This window comes from Rhinoderma darwinii, chromosome 4 (assembly GCF_050947455.1).
Source record: "Rhinoderma darwinii isolate aRhiDar2 chromosome 4, aRhiDar2.hap1, whole genome shotgun sequence".
Taxonomy (NCBI): domain Eukaryota; kingdom Metazoa; phylum Chordata; class Amphibia; order Anura; family Rhinodermatidae; genus Rhinoderma; species Rhinoderma darwinii.
Genome location: NC_134690.1, coordinates 275,770,816 through 275,792,495, shown reverse-complemented (window position 1 = coordinate 275,792,495; position 21,680 = coordinate 275,770,816). Strand labels below are relative to the sequence as shown.

Genomic DNA, 21,680 nt, shown 5'->3' with positions numbered 1-21,680 from the left:
TCATTGTTGATTTTTGATCATGCGGACCATTTCTCTCTTTCTCTGTTTTTGCAGATTCAATTACCATTTGTGCAAACCTGTTTTTTTTTAAATGCCACCAACCATTATTTCTGTACCCTAAAATCTAGATCTGCTTATTACTTCTAGGTCTGTAACACGGAGCTATTACAGAGGAGCTGCTGGTGCTTTACTTGTTTATGACATCACAAGGTAATTTGTAAAGTCTTTTAACTCCTTTTCCGGTGGGTGCAAGAGAGATAAAGACCTTTTCTAAGATTTTATATATATATAAAAAAATATTACCGTTGCCTGCAATCCTTCTTATGCCACTGCGGGGCATGTCTGTAGTTTCAGCTTCATGCTCCTTTTTTATTTTTTTTCCTGCCCAGTTCTCTGCTCCCTGTTTTTATTTCCCATTGATCTGGCCCCTGTGATCGAGACCCTACCCCAAAACATGTTAAAATAAACTTATTTCCTTCCCACGTCTTTCCCCAGTTTCTCTCCCTTGTATATTGAGTCGTCGTCGTCCCCCATCATCCCTATTCAAAAACTCTGTGTACACATCTATATACATATATATTTAGTTATATAAATATAGATGTGTTTACAAATAGTAAAATAAAAAAATAGGGATATATTCAATGCCTGGTGTTGAAAAGGGCAAGTGCTTTTGTTTCCACTACGCATGCGTGGTATCGGCTAAGGGCCTGTTCACATCCGCGGTGGAGGCTCCGTTAGGGGCCTCCGTCGCAGATCCGAACAAAACTACCAGAAACAATAGCACTGCATGCCGCACTATTGTTTCTGGTAAAACCATGGACAACCCTACTTAACCTATTAAAGTCAACATACAAACCACATTTAACATACAATGTGGTCTGGATGATACAAAAGGTCTGGATCTCGGGTTTGTGTGATTGGCTGGAAGATCCAGCCAATTAGCATGTGCATTTTATTGGTAACACACCTGTTGTAATGCAGTGCATGCCCTGATTGGCTGTCTAGTAGAGACTCTACAGTGCAGTACTACATGTTCTGTACTGCGCTTTACAGTTGTAGCTGTTTTTATCTTGACTTTTAATGCATTAAATACACAGTGAAAAGATCCCTTATCTTGACTTTTTCAATGGCGTTTGTTGTGTGATATCATGCTGCAGCAAGTTATCAGAGTCTAGGTAAAGATGGCTACATCCGTACTTGCACCAGGATGAGCTGCTCCTTTTGGACACCAGGTTGAAAAAATGAATGTATATACCGTATTTTTCGGACTGTAAGACGCACCTGACTATAAGACGCACCCAGGTTTTAGACAGAAAATAGGGAAAAAAAATCATATTTTACTACTTTTACAAAGAAAAAACTATTTGTAAAAAAAAAATTGTTCTGTTTCACCACATTCTGAGAGCCATAACTTTTTATATTTTTTCATCGATTGAGCGGTGTGAGAGCTTATTTTTTGTGGGACAAGCTGTAGTTTTTATCTGCACCATTTTTTGTTACATACTATTTTTTTATCACTATTTTATTTTTTTAGTGCTATGACAAAAAAAACAGCAATTCTGGGGTTTTAATTGTTGCGTTTTTTTACGCCGTTCACCGTGCGAGTCAAATAATTCTATATCATAATAATTTGGGCTTTTACGGACGCAGCGATACCAATTATTTTAATTTTTTTATTTTCATCGTGTCTTGGGAAAAATGGAAAGTGTTTGTTTTTTGTTTTTTTAACTTTTCATATTTTTTTACACTCCTGAAAATGTATCTAACTACTTTTTGTGTTTACACATTTTATTAGTTACCCTAGGGGACATGTACCGGCAATCGTTAGATCGCTGGTACAATACACTTCAATACATGGGTGAGTTATGGAAACAGCGTAACTCGCTGAGCTACGCTTTTTCCGTAACTCCCATAGTAGTGTAGGCAGTTACAGAAGCAGCGTAGCATGCTGCGCTGTTTCCGTAACTATTCAGTTCTATGGGAGTTACGGAAACAGCATAGCTCAGCGAGCACTCGGCTGTTTCTGTAGCTCCCGACCACCTAACCAGGAAGTGGCTGGGAGACAGCGGAGCCGAGTAAGATAGAACGGGTTTAGGGGGCCCGTTCTAGAGATAGGTGCGGGTCCCAGAGGTGGGACCCGCAGCTATCTGACATTTGGCATATCCTGTGGATATGTCATAAATGTCCTTCATGGGAAAAACCCTATAAATTCCATGGTTGCTATTGACCGTGGCATTTAACTAGTTAAATGGCCAGGAACAACACGATCGCTGTTCCTGGCCGTTAGAGCAGCGTGTCAGCTGTAAAACACAGCTGACACCTGCAGTGTATGGAGCGGGCTCTGCTCCAAACATCATCCCCTTCCCACTCCATGAAGTGCCGGCACATCATGGGTCGGGAAGGGGTTAAGTAAGGAAGCGGTCAGGGGGCTCGGTGCTGCAAAAAACTGCGTCTTATAGTCTGGAAAATACGGTATGTGTGTATGTATATAATCTATAATATCATTTATTTATTTTTTTCAAACTTTCCAAGGTTCTCTTGAGTTTTAACATCAGATATTTGTACCATACTGGTTAATACAAGGAATGTCACGTCAAAAAAAGAATATTTACCATTTTATCTAATTTAGGCCTTTTAAAAAGCGATTTCTTTTCTTTTTCCCAAATACAGCCGAGAGACTTACAATGCCCTTACCAACTGGCTCACAGATGCTCGAATGCTGGCTAGTCAAAACATTGTAATAATCCTTTGCGGTAACAAGAAAGATCTAGATGCTGACCGTGAAGTTACATTTTTGGAAGCCTCCCGATTTGCACAAGAAAATGGTAAGATACAGTCTATTTCTTTATCTGTGTAAAGCGACTTTCACATGGCAGTATGTCGGCCAGTACTTTGCATCAGTATTTGTACGCCAAAACCAGGAGTGGGTCCAAAACACAAGAGGTACAAATCTTTCCTTTATACTTTTTCTCTGTGTAGGACCCACTCCTGATTTTGGCATACAAATACTGATTCAAAGTACTGGCCGAAATACTGCCGTGTGAAAGCAGCCTAACGGTAGAGGAGAATATCACAACAATGGTTCTGGGCTGCATAAAAGGAAATTACGTTGTTCATGGCTAAAGATTCTTATGAAATGATGTAGTAATTGACATTTGCTTGCTCAAAAGATTTGGTCTAAATACTTTCAAATAAGTAAAAACAATGGAACAGATTTACTCCTCGAATTGAGCCAAAATTATGGCGCACGTGCCGTGTGCCACATGTATAAAGTGTTTTTAGATGCTTTTTGCCACTCATCTGAAAAAAAGTGGTCTAAAGTAAGCCAACCAAGAGGTGGTATAAAGTAAGACGGAAGTGTCTATTGATATGCCAAATTTATCATCCGGCATAAGCCACAGTGATAAATTTGGCACATCTAGTCTAATTCTAAGCTGTGTAAATGTCAGATTTAAGTATTAGTAAATCTTCCACAATGTTTCCTTCCTTTTTGATACCAAAATGCAACATTTTTGTTTAGGATAGCTTATATGTGAGCTCATTTAATCCAGTGTTTTATTTTGCCATCACATTTTGTAAATTACATTTGGCAAAATAAAACAAACTGGATGTTATGTTGATGTCTTTTCTACTTTTTTTTTCTCAATCGCCCTATGACGGTACCCATGGAGAGACCACGTCCTCCTCTGAACAGGGACTAGGATTCATTTAAAAGGAGGGAACACCTTCATCTCCAGTACTGTTTCCTGTCCTTTGGACAAAGGCAGGGACGATCTAGGATTCAAGCAAGGCAGACTGCAGGAGCCCAGCCTGTGTCTGAGGGGCTCATGGGTAACCTGTTAGCATACGTCTCTACTAGAAGCCGTCAAGGATAGTCTGGTTCCCCCTCTTCAACCCACCTGTCAGAGGACGCTCCGTGCCTCCCTACCTCCTGTGTGTGGGGCCATTGGGTGCTTCTCGGCGACCGGATTACAGTGTATTGGTGTCTTGGGGCAACTGGGGACCTCGTGCGTAGCTTGGAACCTCTACAGGCCATGCCTGTATGTTCGCCAGCGCTTTAGGCTTATGGTCGGTGTGAGTTGCAACCAGAGGTGACGCGGGTTACTTCCGGTTTCCTGTGGCTGGCTGGGAGATGAGGCTCGTCGTCTGGGCCAGAAGTGGGCGGAGCCTCTAGCGCGCACTCTTTGAAAGGGGCTCAGCCAGCCTTAGGAGAGCTGTGTCTTGGAAGGATCTCTGCAGCTCTCCAGCTTTCTAGTGGTTGAAGATGGAAGCGTCAGTGTGCCGATGCCAGTGACACTGGCACGGATGCTTGACCATTATACGCTGGTGGGGTAAGAGGGCTTATTACCCCATGGTGTTTCCTTGACCCTATTTTTTACTATCGAATATTATTGTTTTTATGGCTCTAAGGACCTGGGGAAAAGATCAGCTAAACTTCAAAACGGAGAATGTAGAATTTGCAAGAAAAAGCTCCCGAAGGCCTATCCCGCTGTAAAAACCTGTTTGGTGAAGGTTTTAGAAGATGAGGGCCCATCTGTGTTCAGCAGTTTAAAAAGAATGGTTAAAAATGAAGTTAAAGCATTAATACAATTCTTAAGTAAGGAACGCCCGGGCACTTCATCTGGTGGATCTGAAGATGTGGGTTTGCTAATGAACCCTATGGATAAAAGAGAGGAGGCATACCTAAGAGAAAATTGGGAAGCTACTATGTCAGATATTAGACCTGCTATTGTAGCAACATGTGTAGCTAGATCCCTTAAAATCAGGGTTAGCCAGTTAGAAGCCCATATTAAGAGCGGTACTCCCAGAGATCAGTTGCTGGCTTCATTACATACCCTAAGCGGTGCTATTGACTTTGTTTCAGATGCATCAGCTGATTCCTTACGCTTAAATGCAAGAGCAGCAGCATTGTATAATTCAGCTCATGGAGCTTTATGGCTCAAATACTGGAAGGGTGATGTGGGGTCTAAGTCAAAACTTTGTGCCATACCCTGTCAGGGGGAGTTTTTTGGGCCCAGCCCTAGATGATTTACTTGAAAAAGCATCCGTTAGAAAAAAGGGGTTCCCCTCAGTGATATTTCCCTATAACAAAAAAATTCCTTCAGAGCAGTAAAAGGGAGGACTTCAAGCAGTTCAATAAGAACAAGAACTGGAAAGGTCCAAAAAAGAATAAAGGATTTATGTTCAATTCCCAGCCTGATTCCTCTAGAGAACGCTTCCAGCAATGATGCCAGAGGTCCTGTGGGAGGGTGTCTATTGCTGTTTTCCCAGGAATGGCAGAAAATCTCAGCCGTCCATGGATAAACTCCATGATAAAAGAAGGGTTAAAAACAGATTTTCTTTAGTTTCCAGCGGAGAGATTTGTTGTTACAGACCTGCGCGCAGATCCAGAGAAGCAAAGGACACTTTTGGAAGAAATCTACTCTCTGCTTTCCAAGGAAGTATTAATTCAGGTCCCTTCAGAAGAATGGGGGAGAGGGTTCTACTAACTTTCTGGTAAGAAAACCCAACGGCTCTTAATGCACAATTGTAAATTTAAAGAAGATGAATTTAAGACTATCTTACGAGAAGTTTCACATGGAGTCAATTACTTCCGTAGTAAACCATCTCTTTCCAGGAAGTGACATGGCCACTCTGGATCTGCGCGACATGTATTATCATGTACCATCCACAGTCCCTTCCAGAAATTCCTAAGAGTGGCAGTATTTCTGGAGGGCATTCTGTCACCTACAGTTCAGGGCTCTCCCCTTTGGACTCTCACAAGCCTCAAGAGTATTCAGGAAAATGATAGCGGAGATGATGGCCCATATTCAAGAAAGACATTGTGATAATACCTTATTTGGACGATTTTCTGCTGATGGTCGAGTCAGATAGGATTCTGCTTCATCAAATAAAGATAGTAGGGGATATTCTCTTCAAAGTTGGCTGGGAATTGAACGAGGAAAAATCAAAGCTTGTCCCTTGTCGGCAGTGCATCTTTCTAGGGATAATTCTGGACTCTGCAACTCAGATGTCTTCCCTTCCTTTGAAAAAGGCAAAGCGTGTGGTAATAAGGGTCAGGGAGGTCATACAGAAGAAGGTAGTCTCTTTAAGAGAAGCGGTGTTGGTCCTGGGATTACTAACCACCTGTATCCCAGTGGTAGAATGGACCCATACCACTAAACACTCCTTCCGTATCAGATTTTATCAGAATCGGACAAGAAACAGGGGTCCTTCGATCACAAGATAGTTTTGTCCCCGCAAACTTTGTAATCCCTATCTTGGTGGGTGGATCTGGGAAATCTAGGAAAGGGAATCCCTTGGAAGAGAGAGCATATCTGCAACCTGATGACAGACTCCAGCTCACACGTTTGGGGAGCACACGCAGACTCTTTTCTTCTACAGGGCATGTGGAATCAAGAGAACAGGGTTCGATCCCAGAATTTTAGGGAATTGATGGAAGTGTTCCTAGCATTATCCCAGTCATTTCCAGCGGTCAGGGATCACAGTGAAAAAATATATTCGGACAACTCCACAGTGATGGCATACATAAACAGACAAGGGGGTACAAGAATCCCAAGTCTGTTATCCCTGTCTCTGAAAATATTAGTTAGCAGAATCCTCTCTGTTCCCTCTCAGCAGTTCACCTCAGGGGGATAGACAACCAGAAGGCAGATTTCCTCTGCCATCGTCAGATCAGTCAGGGGGAGTGGAGTCTGAATCAGGAAGTTTTCACTCTGATTACAAATCTAAGGGGTCTGCCGGTAGTAGATCTGTTTGCTTATCAAGTAAATCAAAAGGTGGACAGTTTATCTTCGCTTTCGCATCAGGATTTTCCAAGGGGGTTGGATGTTTTCTCCCGTTCTTGGGGGGAAAAAAGGCCCGTTTTATGACTTTCTCCCTCTCAGGTTGGTGAGAAGTTTCTGCAAAAAGTAATTCTCGTTGCTCCTCTGGTTTTCATGACTTCGAAAAATGCCCGTAGCAACCCCATGGGTTCTTCTGGAGAGTCACTCTCCTGTCCCAGGGCCCAGTATTTCACCCAGAGGTAAAAAACCTGCCCCTGACTGAATGGCTCTTGAAAGGCAGATTCTAGGGAAAAAAGGCCTGTCTGATCAGGTTTTCGACACTTTACTAGGTTTTAGAAAAAAGGTCAACTCAATGAATTACCTTAGAACCTCGAGAACCTTCTGTAAATTTGTGTGTAAACCTGTCGATTTTATCTTTGGAGGTCTATATTTTTAATTTTAGAATTTTTACAGGAGGGCTTAAATAAAAATCTTTGGCCCAGCACATTGAGGGTCCAGGTTTCCGCTCTTGGTGCCCTGTTTGAAGCTAGGATATCTGAGCACCCTTGGGTTCGAAGATTCCTGAGGGCAGCCTGTAGACTCAGGCCCTCTTTAAAAGTAAATACCGTTTTATCGGCCCACACTGAGCCTCCTGTTAAGCCCATTAAAGAAATCTCTGTTAAAGAGGCTCTGTCACCAGATTTTGCAACCCCTATCTCCTATTGCAGCAGATAGGCGCTGCAATGTAGATTACAGTAACGTTTTTTTCGTTTTAAAAAATGAGCATTTTTGGCCAAGTTATGACCATTTTTGTATTTATGCAAATGAGGCTTGCAAAAGTACAACTGGGCGTGTTTACAGTAAAAGTACAACTGGGCGTGTATTATGTGCGTACATCGGGGCGTGTTTACTACTTTTACTAGCTGGGCGTTAGGAATGGGAGTGTCTGATGCTGACGAATCAGCATCATCCACTTCTGTTCGTTAACACCCAGCTTCTTGCAGTGCAGACACACAGCGTGTTCTCGAGAGATCACGCTGTGACGTCACTTCCTGCCCCAGGTCCTGCATCGTGTCGGCCACATCGGCACCAGAGGCTACAGTTGATTCTGCAGCAGCATCAGCGTTTGCAGGTAAGTAGCTACATCGACTTACCTGCAAACGCTGATGCTGCTGCAGAATTAACTGTAGCCTCTGGTGCCGATGTGTCCTCGCGCGTCCGACATGATGCAGGACCTGGGGCAGGAAGTGCGTGACGTCACAGCGTGATCTCTCGAGAACACGCTGTGTCTGCACTGCCAGAAGCTGGGCGTTCTGAAGAGAAGTGGATGATACTTCTCGTCAGAACGCCCAGCTAGTAAAAACGCCCAGATGTTACACACATAATACACGCCCCGATGTACGCACATAATACACGCCCAGTTGGACTTTTACTTTAAACACGCCCAGTTGTACTTTTGCAAGCCTCATTTGCATAAATACAAAAATGGTCATAACTTGGCCAAAAATGCTCGTTTTTAAAAAATAAAAACGTTACTGTAATCTACATTGCAGCGCCGATCTGCTGCAATAGCAGATAGGGGTTGCAAAATCTGGTGACAGAGCCTCTTTGAGATTCTTTCCCTTAAGTTGTCTTTTCTCCTGGCAATCACTTCAGCTAGAAGAGTGGAAGAGATCGGGGCTTTTACCATAAATAGGCCATATACTAACATTCTGGAGGATAGTTATAATTTCTCCTGATCCGTCCCCTCTCCCTAAAGTTGTCACAGATTTTAATAGATCTCAAGAAATAGCGTTACCCTCCTTCGCAAATCCCAAAAATAAGAAATAGGAGAAATTTCACAACTTCGATGTTAGACATTGTTTATTGGAGTACCTTCAGGTTACTAGGAAATGGAGACAATCTTCCCAGCTACTTCAGTTTCAGGGACAGAATAAAGGAGAGGTCGGTTCATAAAAAAATATAGTAGGGTGGATTAAGCAGACCATTTCTTTAGCCTATTCATCTTTGCGAAAACCCCCACTTTCAGGGTTTGGTGCACATTCCACTTGCTCAGTAGCTACTTCTTGGGCAGAAAGAGCATGTGCTTCTATTGAACAGATTTGTAAGGCGGCCACACGGAGTTCTCTGTATAATTTAAGTACTAAAGGCTTCAGCTCTCATCAAATGAAGATCTGACATTATGATAGGAAAGTTTTATAGGCAGTAGTCCCACCCTAGGCTATCTAGTCTATTCTCCAAGGGTACGGTCATAGGGAACAATCAAAATGACTTACCTGTAAATGGTTTTCCTTGAGCCCATGACAGCACCCACCAATTCCCACCCACATTTTCACTTATGGTAGGTATTAATAGAAGTGTGGTAAAATCTAATATAAGAGATATAGTAGTATAACAATTTACATAAAAAAATAAATTATTTAATTTAGTTCCCTGCTTTTGCCAACAACTTGGGAAGATGGGGTGTGCCCTCCTTTTTAAATGAATCCTTGTTCTTATCCAGAGGAGGAGGTGGTCTCTCCATGGGTGCTGTCATGGGCTCAAGAAAAAAAACAAAAAACAATTACCGGTAAGTACATTTTTTTTATTTTTTTTTGGCTACTCTATAGACTGAATATTGCAATTTTTAAAGGTAACACTTAGGCCTCATTCACATGAGTGTGTTTCTCGTCAGTGTGCTGTCCGTTTAAATAACGGACAGCACACTGACCAATGCAATTTAATGGGGCCATTCACACATCTGTGTGTGTTCCTGTTGTGAGAAACTGTGTGTCCTACTCTGGTCCGTTTTTGGGGATTTGGCTCCTCCATTAAAGACTTGGGACGCTCAAAAAAAAACAGACAGCACACGGGCAACATCCGTGTTTTGTCAGTTTTTCATGCATCGGTTGTACTGATGACACAGAAATACATTGACACAATACTAACAGTCGTATGCATAAAAAATGGCCCTTTTTGGGGGGCCGCTCCAAATATTTGTCTCTATGTCTTAGACGTGGTTTTGTTATTTTGTTTGAGGCACTGAGACCCCCACTTATTGCTGGAATGAAGGGGCCTTGTGTATCATTCCCCTTTGGTGTTGGCTTCACTTAGAAACACTGTTGGGTCATATAATGTCTCGATGCATCTGAAAATAGAATTTTGTGCATATTCACTTTTTTTTTTTTTTCCAGCACAGATAGGGTACCCAGGAAATGTGTTCCCCATAAGTAAACTAAGCAATGCTTCTCTGAGAGATTCTAAATTTCAAATACCCAGGTTTTAGACAACAGAAGATAGGAAATAAATTTATCTTTTACTAGTTTTACAAAGCAAAAACTATTTGTTAAAATAAATAAATTTTGTTCTGTTTCACCACATTCTGAGAGCCATTTTTTGGTACATACAATTTTTTTTATCACTTTTTATTTCATTCATTTTTGTTTATTTTTTACATTGTGCTTGGGGAAAAATGAGAGGTATTTATTTTTTTTTTAACTTTTTAATATTTTTTAATTTTTATTTTATTCGTTCCCCTAGGGCACTTGAACCAGCGATCATTAGATCGCTGGTACAATACATGGATGAGTTACGGAAACAGCGTAACTCGCTGAGCTATGCTGTTTTCGTAAGTCCCATAGTAGTGAATGGCAGTTAGCGTAGCATGCTACGCTGCTTCTGTGTTTCCGTAACTCCCATTCACTTATATGGCAGTTACGGAAAAAGCGTAGCTCCACGAGCACTCTGCTGTTTCCGTAACTCCCGACCACCTAACCAGGAAGTAGCCGAGAGACAGTGGAGCGAGTAAGCTAGGATTTAGGGGGCCCCGTTATAGAGATAGGTGCGTGTCCCAGAGGTGGGACCCGCATCTATCTGACATTTATGACATCCTGTGAATATGTCATAAATGTCCTTCATGGGAAGACCCCTATAAATGCCGCGGTCGCTATTGACCACGGCATTTAACTAGTTAAAAGGCCAGGAACCGCGCCATCGCTGTTCCTGGCCGTTAGAGTAGCGTGTCAGCTGTAAAACACAGCTGACACCTGCAGTGTATGGAGCGGGCTCCGCACATGAGCCCGCTCCAAACATCATCCCCTCCCCGCTCCATGATGTGCCGGCACATCATGGGTCCGGAAGGGGTTAAGTAAGAAGGGGTCAGGGGGCCAGGCCCTGCCGGGTCCCTTGACTGACGACTTTAAGACGCATGGACTTTTTAGCAAGATTTTTTCTTGCTAAAAACTGCGTCCTATAGTCCGAAAAATACGGTAGATACAATTGGAAGAGCTGCTATCATTTTTATGCTGAAAAATGTCAGTCTATACGCAACGTTTTGACCCTCAGTTGTTGTTCACGTAAATTTAGACAACCCATCTACAACACGATTGATAAATCTCCCCCATTGAGTGCAACTTTAATAAGGCAGCATGCTCTTACTGATACATGTACAGATTTGCACCATAATCATGTAGAATAATTGGACAATCAATAAGCTCTATGTAGAGTTAATAATGGCAAGGATGATAAAATATGATACACAGTTGTCCTATATTGGGTTAATATGGGTATCAGGTGTCCTTCAGCAGGATTAATACTCTGCATCCACATTCATAAATGTTATTAGAAAGTGTATCCTAGAGAGCAATATGTAGACTACTTTACGTCATGCTTTCCTTGAGACACATTGACAATATGGTAAATTGCTTGCTGTTTTCAATCTTTTCTTTTAACAACTTGCACAAGAAGAACAGCACACAATGATTATTTTAGAATCTATTCAAAGATACCTTTTGGTATCCGTATGTATTTGAGTAGCTGACATATTATTTTTCCAGGCCAGGATTTATACAGCTAAGAAGCAGGAGGTAAATGGCTTTGGCTGCAATTTTCATAAAAGCATTTTTGAAGTGGTTGCGGTCCCTGATATTTACCAGAAAACAAACCTTCTACTGTGATCAATAACGTTTACTACCGTGCATTAGTGAACATTGCTAATGGAGTGCGGGACTTCAGCAGTAAAATGATATGCAGTTCTACTATTGACTGGTGTAGAGAAGAAATGGTTAAACCACACAATAGAATGAGGTTGGAAATTACATGGGTTTTTACACAATTCTTAGTAAATGTTTTTCAGACTGAATGGAAAATAATTTGTAAATTTTTTTTTTTTTTTTATCTCACTACAATTTTTGTACAAACAAATAACAAAATATCTATCATGATCAGGTGTTTCAGAGAACTTCTTTGATTTACATCTGCGACCTCTTTATTCCTCATAATCTAACTTTCCGCAGTCTAACTGAAACATGGCTAAAACGCTGCGACACAGCATCCCCTTCAGCATTCTCTTATGGCAGACTTCCATTTACTCACACTCCCAACTTTAACCCAACTCCACTTTTACCCTCCCCTGCCGTCTAGAAACTAGCACACCATCACAGGACCTAGTTCAGCTCTACTCAGTTGCCTCTCACACACACAACAGAACTCAACGAGCCAATAGAAAGCCCTGGCTGACACATCTATTGAAAAAGCTCCAAGGAAGACTTCCCAACACCAATACAAAGAAGCACTTAACGTACAAATTATCACTTATCGACTTCATATCAGCACTCACTTCTGCTAAACACGACTACTTTGCTACTGTCATATCTTCTCTGTCCCACAACCCCAAATAATTAAGACCCATTTACAAGTGCCAATGATCGGGCAAACGAGCGTTCGTATAATCATTGCTCGTTCATCGGCTGATCGTATAATGCAGCAGAAAATATCGTTGTCTGCAGCACATCTCCTTGTGTAAACGGGAGATTTTTTGCTGACATGATAGAAAGGTATGGAGACGAGCGATCGTAGTAATGAGCGCTCGTTCCCATACATTACTGGTCATAGCTCATTGTGAAAGGAGCAAACAAACTCTGATAAACGAGCGGTCTCCTTGATCTGCGCTCGTTGTTACGGCCAAAATTGGCAGCTGTAAAAGGACCCTTAGTGAACACTTTTAACTCCCTACTCTGTCCCCTGGTGCCCTCACCCACCAACATTAGATAAAGCTTTAATCTACAGTCCTCGAAAATCTCTCTACAATTGTTCAGTGCTTTTTCCCTGAACCTACTTCTCCACCATTACTGATGTAAAACATTCCACCTACTCTCCAAATGACCAATCAGCGTCATATACTAATCTCCATTCATTTACTCTGCACATAGCGAGAAGTGCAGAGAAGTGGTCAGGATTCTGAATACACATCACGTCCTGGCTGGAGGTAATGTCTAATCATTGTCAGGACACTGCAGTAATGTTAGTGTTTGTGTATGTGGCTGCTCATAGCGATATAGCTATATCGCTATGTGCAGAGTAAATGAATGGGGAGAAGGGTATGACGCTGATTGGTCACTGATTGGTCAGCGTCATACACTTCTCTCCACAACGCCCACTTGGTGAAAAAGTAAAACCCGCCCAGTTGTCCATTGAGAAACTCATTAGCATAAAGCTAATATAGGTCATAACTCCGTCAAAAATGATCGTTTTTTCTAAATAAAAAACACTGCTGTAATCTACATTACAGCGCCGATCATATTATGTACAATATAGGGAACTTATAATGTGGTGACAGAGCCTCTTTAATAGTTCTACACTTTCCCCGGATAACCTTAGATTCTGCACTGTCTTTCAAGCCGCACGTCCAAGCCCTTGCCACCTCACCCTCAAAAACTTTTCTGAAATCTGCTTTTTTTTATCAACCTTTAGCCAACAAAAATGCTAGTATATGCCCTCATTATATCCCACCTAGACTACTGCAACATCCTTCTCTTTGGCCTCCCATCTAACACTCTTGCACTCCTCCAATCCACCCTCCACTCTGCTGCCAGGTTAAATCTACCTCTCCCCTCGTTTCACCTCTGCTAATCCCTTCACTGGCTACCTATTGCCCAGTTCAAAATATAAACTATGACATGCAAGGCAGTTCCCAACCGGTGCCCTTTATACGTCTCTGACCTAATCTCCCTACACATAATTACTGGTCCTCACAAGACCTTCTGCTTATCGCTCCTTGTTCTCTGTTCGTCACATCCTTGTCTCCAAAATTTCTCCTATGCATCCCTCATACTCTGGAACTTGCTACCCCAGCACATCAGAGACTCTTCAACCATCCAAACCTTCAAAAGCAACCTGAAAACCCACCTCTTCAGAAAAACTTACAACCTTCAATAACCCTGCTGCCACCAGATGAACAGCATCTACCCTCACCTACTGTACCAATCTGTCATTCATTAAGCTCATGTTTATCATACATGTTTTTATTGTCTCAAGTCATGCCTTTTTCATAAGTACAGCGCCCAGTAATCACTAGCACTTTAAAATAAATGTATATTTTATTTTTTAGATTCTTCTTTGATACTTTGTCTACTCTTCTTATGCTGGCATCTTATTCATTAAAACAAAGAATCACTTTCCTCTGTTCTCAGTTTTGGCACCATGATCTTGCCGACGGGTTCCCCTCTAGAGAAACTCCATTTGACACGTGACATTCCCATCCCCTAACCTATCTCTGATTTATAAGGGTAGGAACACACAGAGCATCCCCTTTCCGGCTGAGGTGCGGCCACAATACAGCTTCACCGCAAATTTGTGATGTTTCAAATGATTGTTAATGTCCACATGGATTTGCAGGTAACTATCAGTTTTTACCTGCAAAAGCTGCATGTTGCATTGTTTTCAGCCGCACCCCTGCTGACCAGGGGCCATTACGTGTGTTCTTACTGTAAGTAGTGGTCTATTTTTCAACAAACAACCCCTAACTTTCTTTTTAGAAGAGAATACTGCAGCTTCTATGTATTATGCTTACTATCTGTAGGCAGTAGCTCTGGTAGTTACATATCCCATGATGCTGTTGCCGGGTATCACAAAAGGTAGGCATGGTGAAATCCCATCTAGCCGAAGCTATAGTTATCACGGATTTCACGTTCGGAGCAGGTTGCGGGAGAGCCACAGATGCAGATCTCAGGCACACGAGAGGCTGCAAACTATCTGTGGAGCAGCATGCATGTCACGGGCATTGTGCAAACACCTTCCCACTACTAGAGGTGCAAAGATGACTGGTTTGCAAAAACCTGACTATGTACAGGTAACATCCTGGAGAAGAACATTCAGTGACAACTGCAAAATACAGACGGCCGTGCATATTTGCAGTGGTCAGCCCAGTGCAATTTGTTCCTATGCAATGATCCAGACACATTCTACATCATTTATTATTCGGCCTGTTTCCCTCCCTTTTTTTGTTTTTAGATGATTTTACTTATTTGCTTTTAGTGCCTCCTCATTTTCATGAACTTTTTTTTTTTTCCAGAGCTGATGTTTTTGGAGACCAGTGCACTTACAGGAGAAAACGTGGAGGAAGCGTTTGTACAGTGTGCTAGGAAAATATTAAACAAGATTGAATCGGGTAAATTATAGAAATGATGCTTTTTATGGTGGAGTTTATTTTAACATAACACACAGGCCCCTGCATTAAAGGAGTTTTCCCACCAGAGACATTTATGACATATCCACAGGACATCAGCACAGGTCCCGATAACTGGAGAGGTGTTAGGGTACTAACACACACAGCGAGTTCAGGGCAGATACGCTGCGTCAAGCTGCGCAGCGTATCCGCCCTGAACGCCACAGGGAATACCATCCAGAAAATTTTAAAAAAAGAAACTTTCATACTTACCCTCTCCCTTTTCTCTGCGCGTAGTCCGACGACCTGGGATGACGTTGCAGGCCATGTTGACCGCTGCAGCCTGTAATTGGCTGCAGCGGTAACATGGGATGAAACGTTATTCCAGGAGGCCGGACTGGAGAAGAAGCATTGAACTCTCAAGTATAACTTTTTTTTCCTGAGATTTTTTTTCTGGCAGAATTACTGTGATTCCGCTGCAAATGTTGCACTTTTGTTGCGGGTTTAAGAACCCCATTGAATTCAATGGGGAAAACCCGCAACAGAAGAGCCGCGATTCTGCAGCATTAATTGACATTCTGCGATTGAGGAAACCGCACCACAGGTCAATTTGTGGGTTTTTTTCAGCAGCTTTTTTCCGTAGTGTGGGAACGAGATTTGATGAAACCTCACCCCCACTGCTGCTACTGTAGTATGCTGCGAGTTTTCCGCAGGGTTTATGCTGTGTGTTCGTACCCTTATGCTGTTAAGTCAAATAAACTCAATCTGACATGATGTAATCCTCAAAACAAAACTGGTAAGACAGCAGCACATGTCTCCAGGCGTTGAATCCCCCCAAAAAAAATATTTGTGAAACATCCAGCAAAAAACGCCAAAGTTTCGACCCATATTGCATGGAGGGGGTCTTTCTCAAGCCTGACCCTCCACGTAATATGGGTCGAAACGTTGCCGTTTTTGCTGGATGTTTGACAAATATTTTTTTTTTTATTCAACGCCTCGAGACCTGTGCTGCTGTCTTACCAGCTTTGTTTTGAGGATATCCACAGGATATTTCAAATGTCAGATAGATGCAGGTCACACCTCTGGGACTCGCACCTATCCCTAGAACGGGGCCCCCTCAACCCCGTTCTACCTCTGTGTTGTGGCTGAAGCGTGTGATTTCCGACCATAAATTACGGAAACAGCACCTGCATCTATCTGACAATTATGACATATCCTGTGGATATGTCATAAATGTCCCTGATGGGAAAACCCCTTTAAGCTTTTTTAGATCAGTTAAATTTGTCAGAATATTTTTTTCTGTGATTAGACTTTATATTTTGTATGCCAAGTTTACTTGAGCAGAGATTGATGAATTCATAAGGATGTATCCTATTAACTAATGTCACTCTACAGTACAGGGCTCTATTATTATAATTCATTTACACATTGATAATTTTTTGGTTCCCCTCATATTGATGGTTTTCCATGTTGGTACTTCAATATTGGGTTCTTGTAAATCTATTTGGGAGTTGTTCCAAGGATCTTAAAAATCAGGGGCAGAGGCCCAGAACCAATGTTCATGGAAGCTGCTTGCCCAAATAATACTAGTGTTCACTACTCAAATAATACCATCACACAGCATTCCTAAAATGCTGCCACAGAATGCCAAACAGTGCCCTAATAATGCTGTCATACAGTGTAATAAATTATTATTACACTGTATGACAGCATTATTACACATTCTACATTACAATAATACAGCCTATAATACAGTAATACAACTATACAGTGCTCAACTAATATTGCAATACATTGCCATATAATACCACCTTAAAGAGACTCTGTCACCAGATTATAAATGCTCTATCTCCTACATAATCTGATTGGCGCTGTAATGTAGATAAGTGGTTTTTATTTTGAAAAACAATCATTTTTTAGCAAGTTATGAGCAATTTCAGATTTATGCTAATGAGTTTCTCAATGGACAACTGGGCGTGCTTTTACTTTTTACCAACTGGGCGTTGTATAGAGAAGTATACGAGGCTGACCAATCAGTGACCAATCAGTGTCATACACTTCTCATTGTTCCAGCCCAGCTTCTTTCACTGCACAATCACACTGTTACAATGGGCTGGAACAATGAGAAGTGTAGGACACTGATTGGTCAGCGTCATACACTCCTCTGTACAACACCCAGTTGGTAAAAAGTAAAAACACGCCCAGTTGTCCATTGAGAAACTCATTAGCATAAATCTGAAATTGCTCATAACTTGCTAAAAAATGATCGTTTTTCAAAATAAAAACCACTGCGGTTACCTACATTACAGCGCCGATCACATTATGCCTCTTTAAGACCCATGCACACGTCTGTAGTTTTTATCTGCAATTACAGATCCGTAACTGCGGATAAAAATAAACTCATTCATTTCGGTCGGCCACGGACACATATTTGTGTGCGTTTTTCTGATTTGTTTTGGTGTTTCCTAACTAATTATTGTAATAAAGTTACATTTACTATATCGTTGAGAGGTTCTGCCATATTTTTGTCCTTTTCGGTGACCGGCCACATGTTAATGTTTAAAAAGAAGCCAATGAGAATATCCAATTCCCCAAGGTTGCTCTTCATGGCGGCATCAACAAAGTGCATGTGCTGCCCTTGGTGCCCATATTGTGTTATTCGAGAGAAGGGTGGTCACCAGCACATGGTGAAAGCATCACTCCTCTACTCAATCAGACTACATGTGCCTAAGGCCCTCCTGCACACGCAATTGCGGATAGTATATGGCCACAAAACTACTATCGTGTGCATGACTCCTAAGGCCAGGGCTACACCAAGACTTTTTGTAGTGCTACTGAATGATTTTAACTATTGAGTGACAGCTGCAGTCCACAACATTGCATGCAACTAAATGTATTTATTTGGGCTGCAGCTCTAGCTCAATAGTTAATCAGTAGTACTACAAAAAGTTTAGGTGTAGGCCTGGCCTTAGAGTGTTTAAGCCTAGCAGCTTACTGGGAGTTGGATTTTCCTGCAGCCGCTTTGTCTTATTACTAGAATTACTCCTGCTGTTGACCAAAGGTGAAATGTCATTTTAACATTACAGCCGCTCTAGAAGCAATTTATATGTATCTGTCTTTTCAGAATGTCATTTATAATTGTGATGTTTTATGTTAGGTGAACTTGATCCAGAAAGAATGGGGTCGGGTATTCAATATGGGGATGCTGCTTTGCGACAGCTGAGATCACCACGTCGCGCACAGGCCCAAAGTGCTCAGGAGTGTGGCTGCTAGAATCTGTTTTTAAAGACTCAAGGTAAAATGTACTCCGAACAATTACATAAATAGGATTTGCTTTCATTTAAACAAACCATCATTTGGCACCACAAAAACCAGCAAAAGCGTAAGCATAAGTTGCTACGTTATTCAAAACGTATTTAATGCTTTATTCTGAAATATAATTACATATGGCTAGCCAAGAGATCTTTTTATTGTCCCATAGTACAGACACCAGCAACGTTTTGGATCTTTTTCAAAGACTCACATAGAGCCGAAACGTTGCTGGTGTTTGTAACTATGGGACAATAAAAAGATCTGCTTTTTTGGAATGCTGATGTCATTGCTTCTGCTTCTTGTGAATCCTTGAGTGGGCTGGAGCTGGCTGACCCATAAAGACAGTCTGTTGGATTCTTACGTCCCCATTTATAGTGACGATGGTGCTGTTCCTATCCCTATTTCCACAGGATGCTACTGCATCAATCACCGGTATACGTAAAAATGTATACATTGGAAAGCTCCAGTGACATAACTGTCCGTATATTGACAGTTATGTTGCTGGAGCTCCTTGCACAGCTGCTCTGCCCAGGGACTCTGACCTTGGGGAAGTTACTAAAGTCACTGTCTATGTATGGAATCCACAGTCAGGAATCGCTTTGCTCGGGGACACCGCCCTGGGCAAGATCCTGACCACTCTGGCCCTGGGGAAGCCCTTGATGTCGCTACCCGAATATGGACAGAGTCCCCAGGTGACGTATCCCACTGTTTGCCATGCAGTGGGATATGCTGCAGCCTTCTGTCAGAGGTACACATCAGGAGTCCACCCGAGGCTTACCTCAGTCAGAAGGCTAAAACACCATGTGAAGAGGGCCTAATACAGCCGCCTTCAGGTTTGTCACCCTGCTTTTGAGCTGTTATGAATGTGTCAGATGATCTACTGCTTGCTACATCTCGTTGCTCATGTTTTTGTCTTGTTTTTAGGTGTATATATGAATCTAGGACCTAAGTTAAAGATATTTTCTGCCGTTCTCCTTACTACTTGTTCTGCAGAACGAGAAAGGACTTGTTGAGAAACAGCACAAGAGTAGCAGTGGTGTGGTAAACACTAATGTACAGCTGACTACAAAAAAAATGTCTGAAAATAATTTACTGGATAATACTGATTACTTCATGTACTGTATTCTATACATTTTTGTATTGCATATTGCTCTTTCAGCATCCAACTTGTAATATCTAACAAACATTATCCATAGAATTTCTTTTATGAGCATGGACTGTAATATATTACTGCTTCTTTTTGCTTGTAGAGTAATTGGTAAAAGAACATGTCTAATTTGCTGTTTTGTTGTGTGAGAGAGAACTCCCAAATCATCTTCCATCGACTAGATTTGCTTCCATAAACCTATGAAGGACACGACACCTCCCTCCCCCAAGACCTGTGTGGGCAGCTTTAGTGACTTCATATGCTTTATTTGCCAAGAAAATTTGTAAAGCATACTAGGATGGGCATTTATGGTCGGCTTAGTTGCCAGTGTAAAATCTGCTACATTCAACTTCATAAATATGCATCTGTCCTCTTCCATTGCAGAACTTTATGCAGTGTAGGACTCTCTTGCATTAGGGCAGTTTCTGTAAATGCTTGAGACGGGACTAAGTATCTAACAATTTTAATGTATTTAGGAGAATTACCTGTTTCACAGTATTAATACTGGAATTCATTTACTCACGTATTTCCGTCATACGTTTAGCAAACCTGACCACAAAATGGGGTCATACACAAAAGCTGCAATATTTGAAATCTTAGACGTTTGCTTTGTGTGTTCTGTTGTGTTACATTCCAGACCATCGTGCTTTTTCTTTATAATTCATTAAAATGCTAACAAGATTTTATTTGTGCTAGCTGTATGAAGAAAACGGTTTGCCTTACTGCTTGTCAATGCTAGTGATGAATCATTATTGTATTATGAAGGGCGCACTTGGTTTCAACAGCATGTATAAATAAAACCTCAATGTCCCCTTTAAATCTGGGGCTTATTTGATAAACCGGTGCTGTCAATCGCCAGACACATTTGTTACAAGAGCTGTATCTAGTGTAGTTCAGTTTTTATGGCGCTCCACAAGGTGATACTGTGGGTAGTTACTATGAGCTATTCATAACCCAGTGGCAATGGAGACGCTGCCACGCGCAGCTCTGGTACAGAGGATTGGCACAGGTAAAATGCTTCAGCACGCAGCGCTGTTGACCAGCACAACGCCTTCTAGAATTCCTGGCCCGTGGCATGGAATAGGGGCCTGTGGCTCTGTCGGCACCCCAACAAATGCATGCCTGGTGAATAAAGATGAATCTTTTATTTTGTTGGAGTGCCGCAGTATCTTCTTCAGCTCAAAAGACGACACGTTTCAAATTCATCTGAATGAGACCTGCAGAAAACCATGCACGTGCTGCAGGAACAACCCCTATTGTGGCTCTGTTCAGAGCTGCTTCCGAGGCTCCGCCAGGAGCTTCCATTGCAGATTCCGGTGTTTTTGCTGGCCAAAATAGTGCAGCATGGCGGATACCCCGTAAGTATGTTGTGCACATAAGGAGTTGTGCCTTGACGTCTGTGATAGAAGTATATTTATACATCTCAAGGCACAACTCCTTATGTGCACAACATACTTAAAGACTTTCAGTCATGCTGCCGGCACAATTGATGCCTGTTAACTTGTAGATTGTCAATATGGCAACAGATCTGTGTGACCAGGAACTGTGTACAAGAAGACATACAATTGTATCCTTTCCCAGACAAGAGTGAACTTTAAGGTCCTGTTCAGAGTTTTTTTTTGCTGCGGAAACGGCATAAAAAAAACTGCAGAAATTGCCTCCCATTGATTCCAAGCGGAGGCGTTTTTTTCCTGCGAGCGGAAAAAAGCGCATACAGAGAAAAAGTCATGCCCTTTCTTCAGGCATTTTTGTCTCTGACCTCCTATTGACATCAACGGGAGGCAGAGAAAGCGGTTTTCGCTGCATATTTTGCACACAGTGCTCATTGGCCGCAGCTGAAAAACGCGGCAAGCAGATTTTTCTGCCTGCAGAAAACTCAGTGTGAACAGGCCCTAAGGGTATATTCACCCTGTTGGGTACACTATGTAGAAGTTCGCAGCGTATACAACCTGCAGGGAATTCTGGGCAAGAAAAAGCGTCTCATTGCGGTGCAGATTTTCGTGTGGAATCTCTGCTGCGGAGAACAGAGTTGGGA

At 42.0% G+C, this 21,680-nt stretch overlaps 1 protein-coding gene across 1 annotated transcript in view; it reads left to right on the top strand.

Annotated features, from left to right (window-relative positions):
- The window catches only part of RAB4A (RAB4A, member RAS oncogene family), a 60,485-nt gene extending 40,001 nt beyond the window's left edge, over positions 1-20,484 (top strand). Inside the window, exons 4-8 of the mRNA XM_075862525.1 lie at positions 148-210; positions 2,671-2,825; positions 15,094-15,189; positions 18,344-18,481; positions 19,423-20,484. Of these exons, the coding sequence (XP_075718640.1) occupies positions 148-210; positions 2,671-2,825; positions 15,094-15,189; positions 18,344-18,459 (430 nt within the window). The 3' untranslated portion in view covers positions 18,460-18,481; positions 19,423-20,484. The remainder of the gene's footprint in view (positions 1-147; positions 211-2,670; positions 2,826-15,093; positions 15,190-18,343; positions 18,482-19,422) is intronic.
- Positions 20,485-21,680: the final 1,196 nt, after the last annotated feature.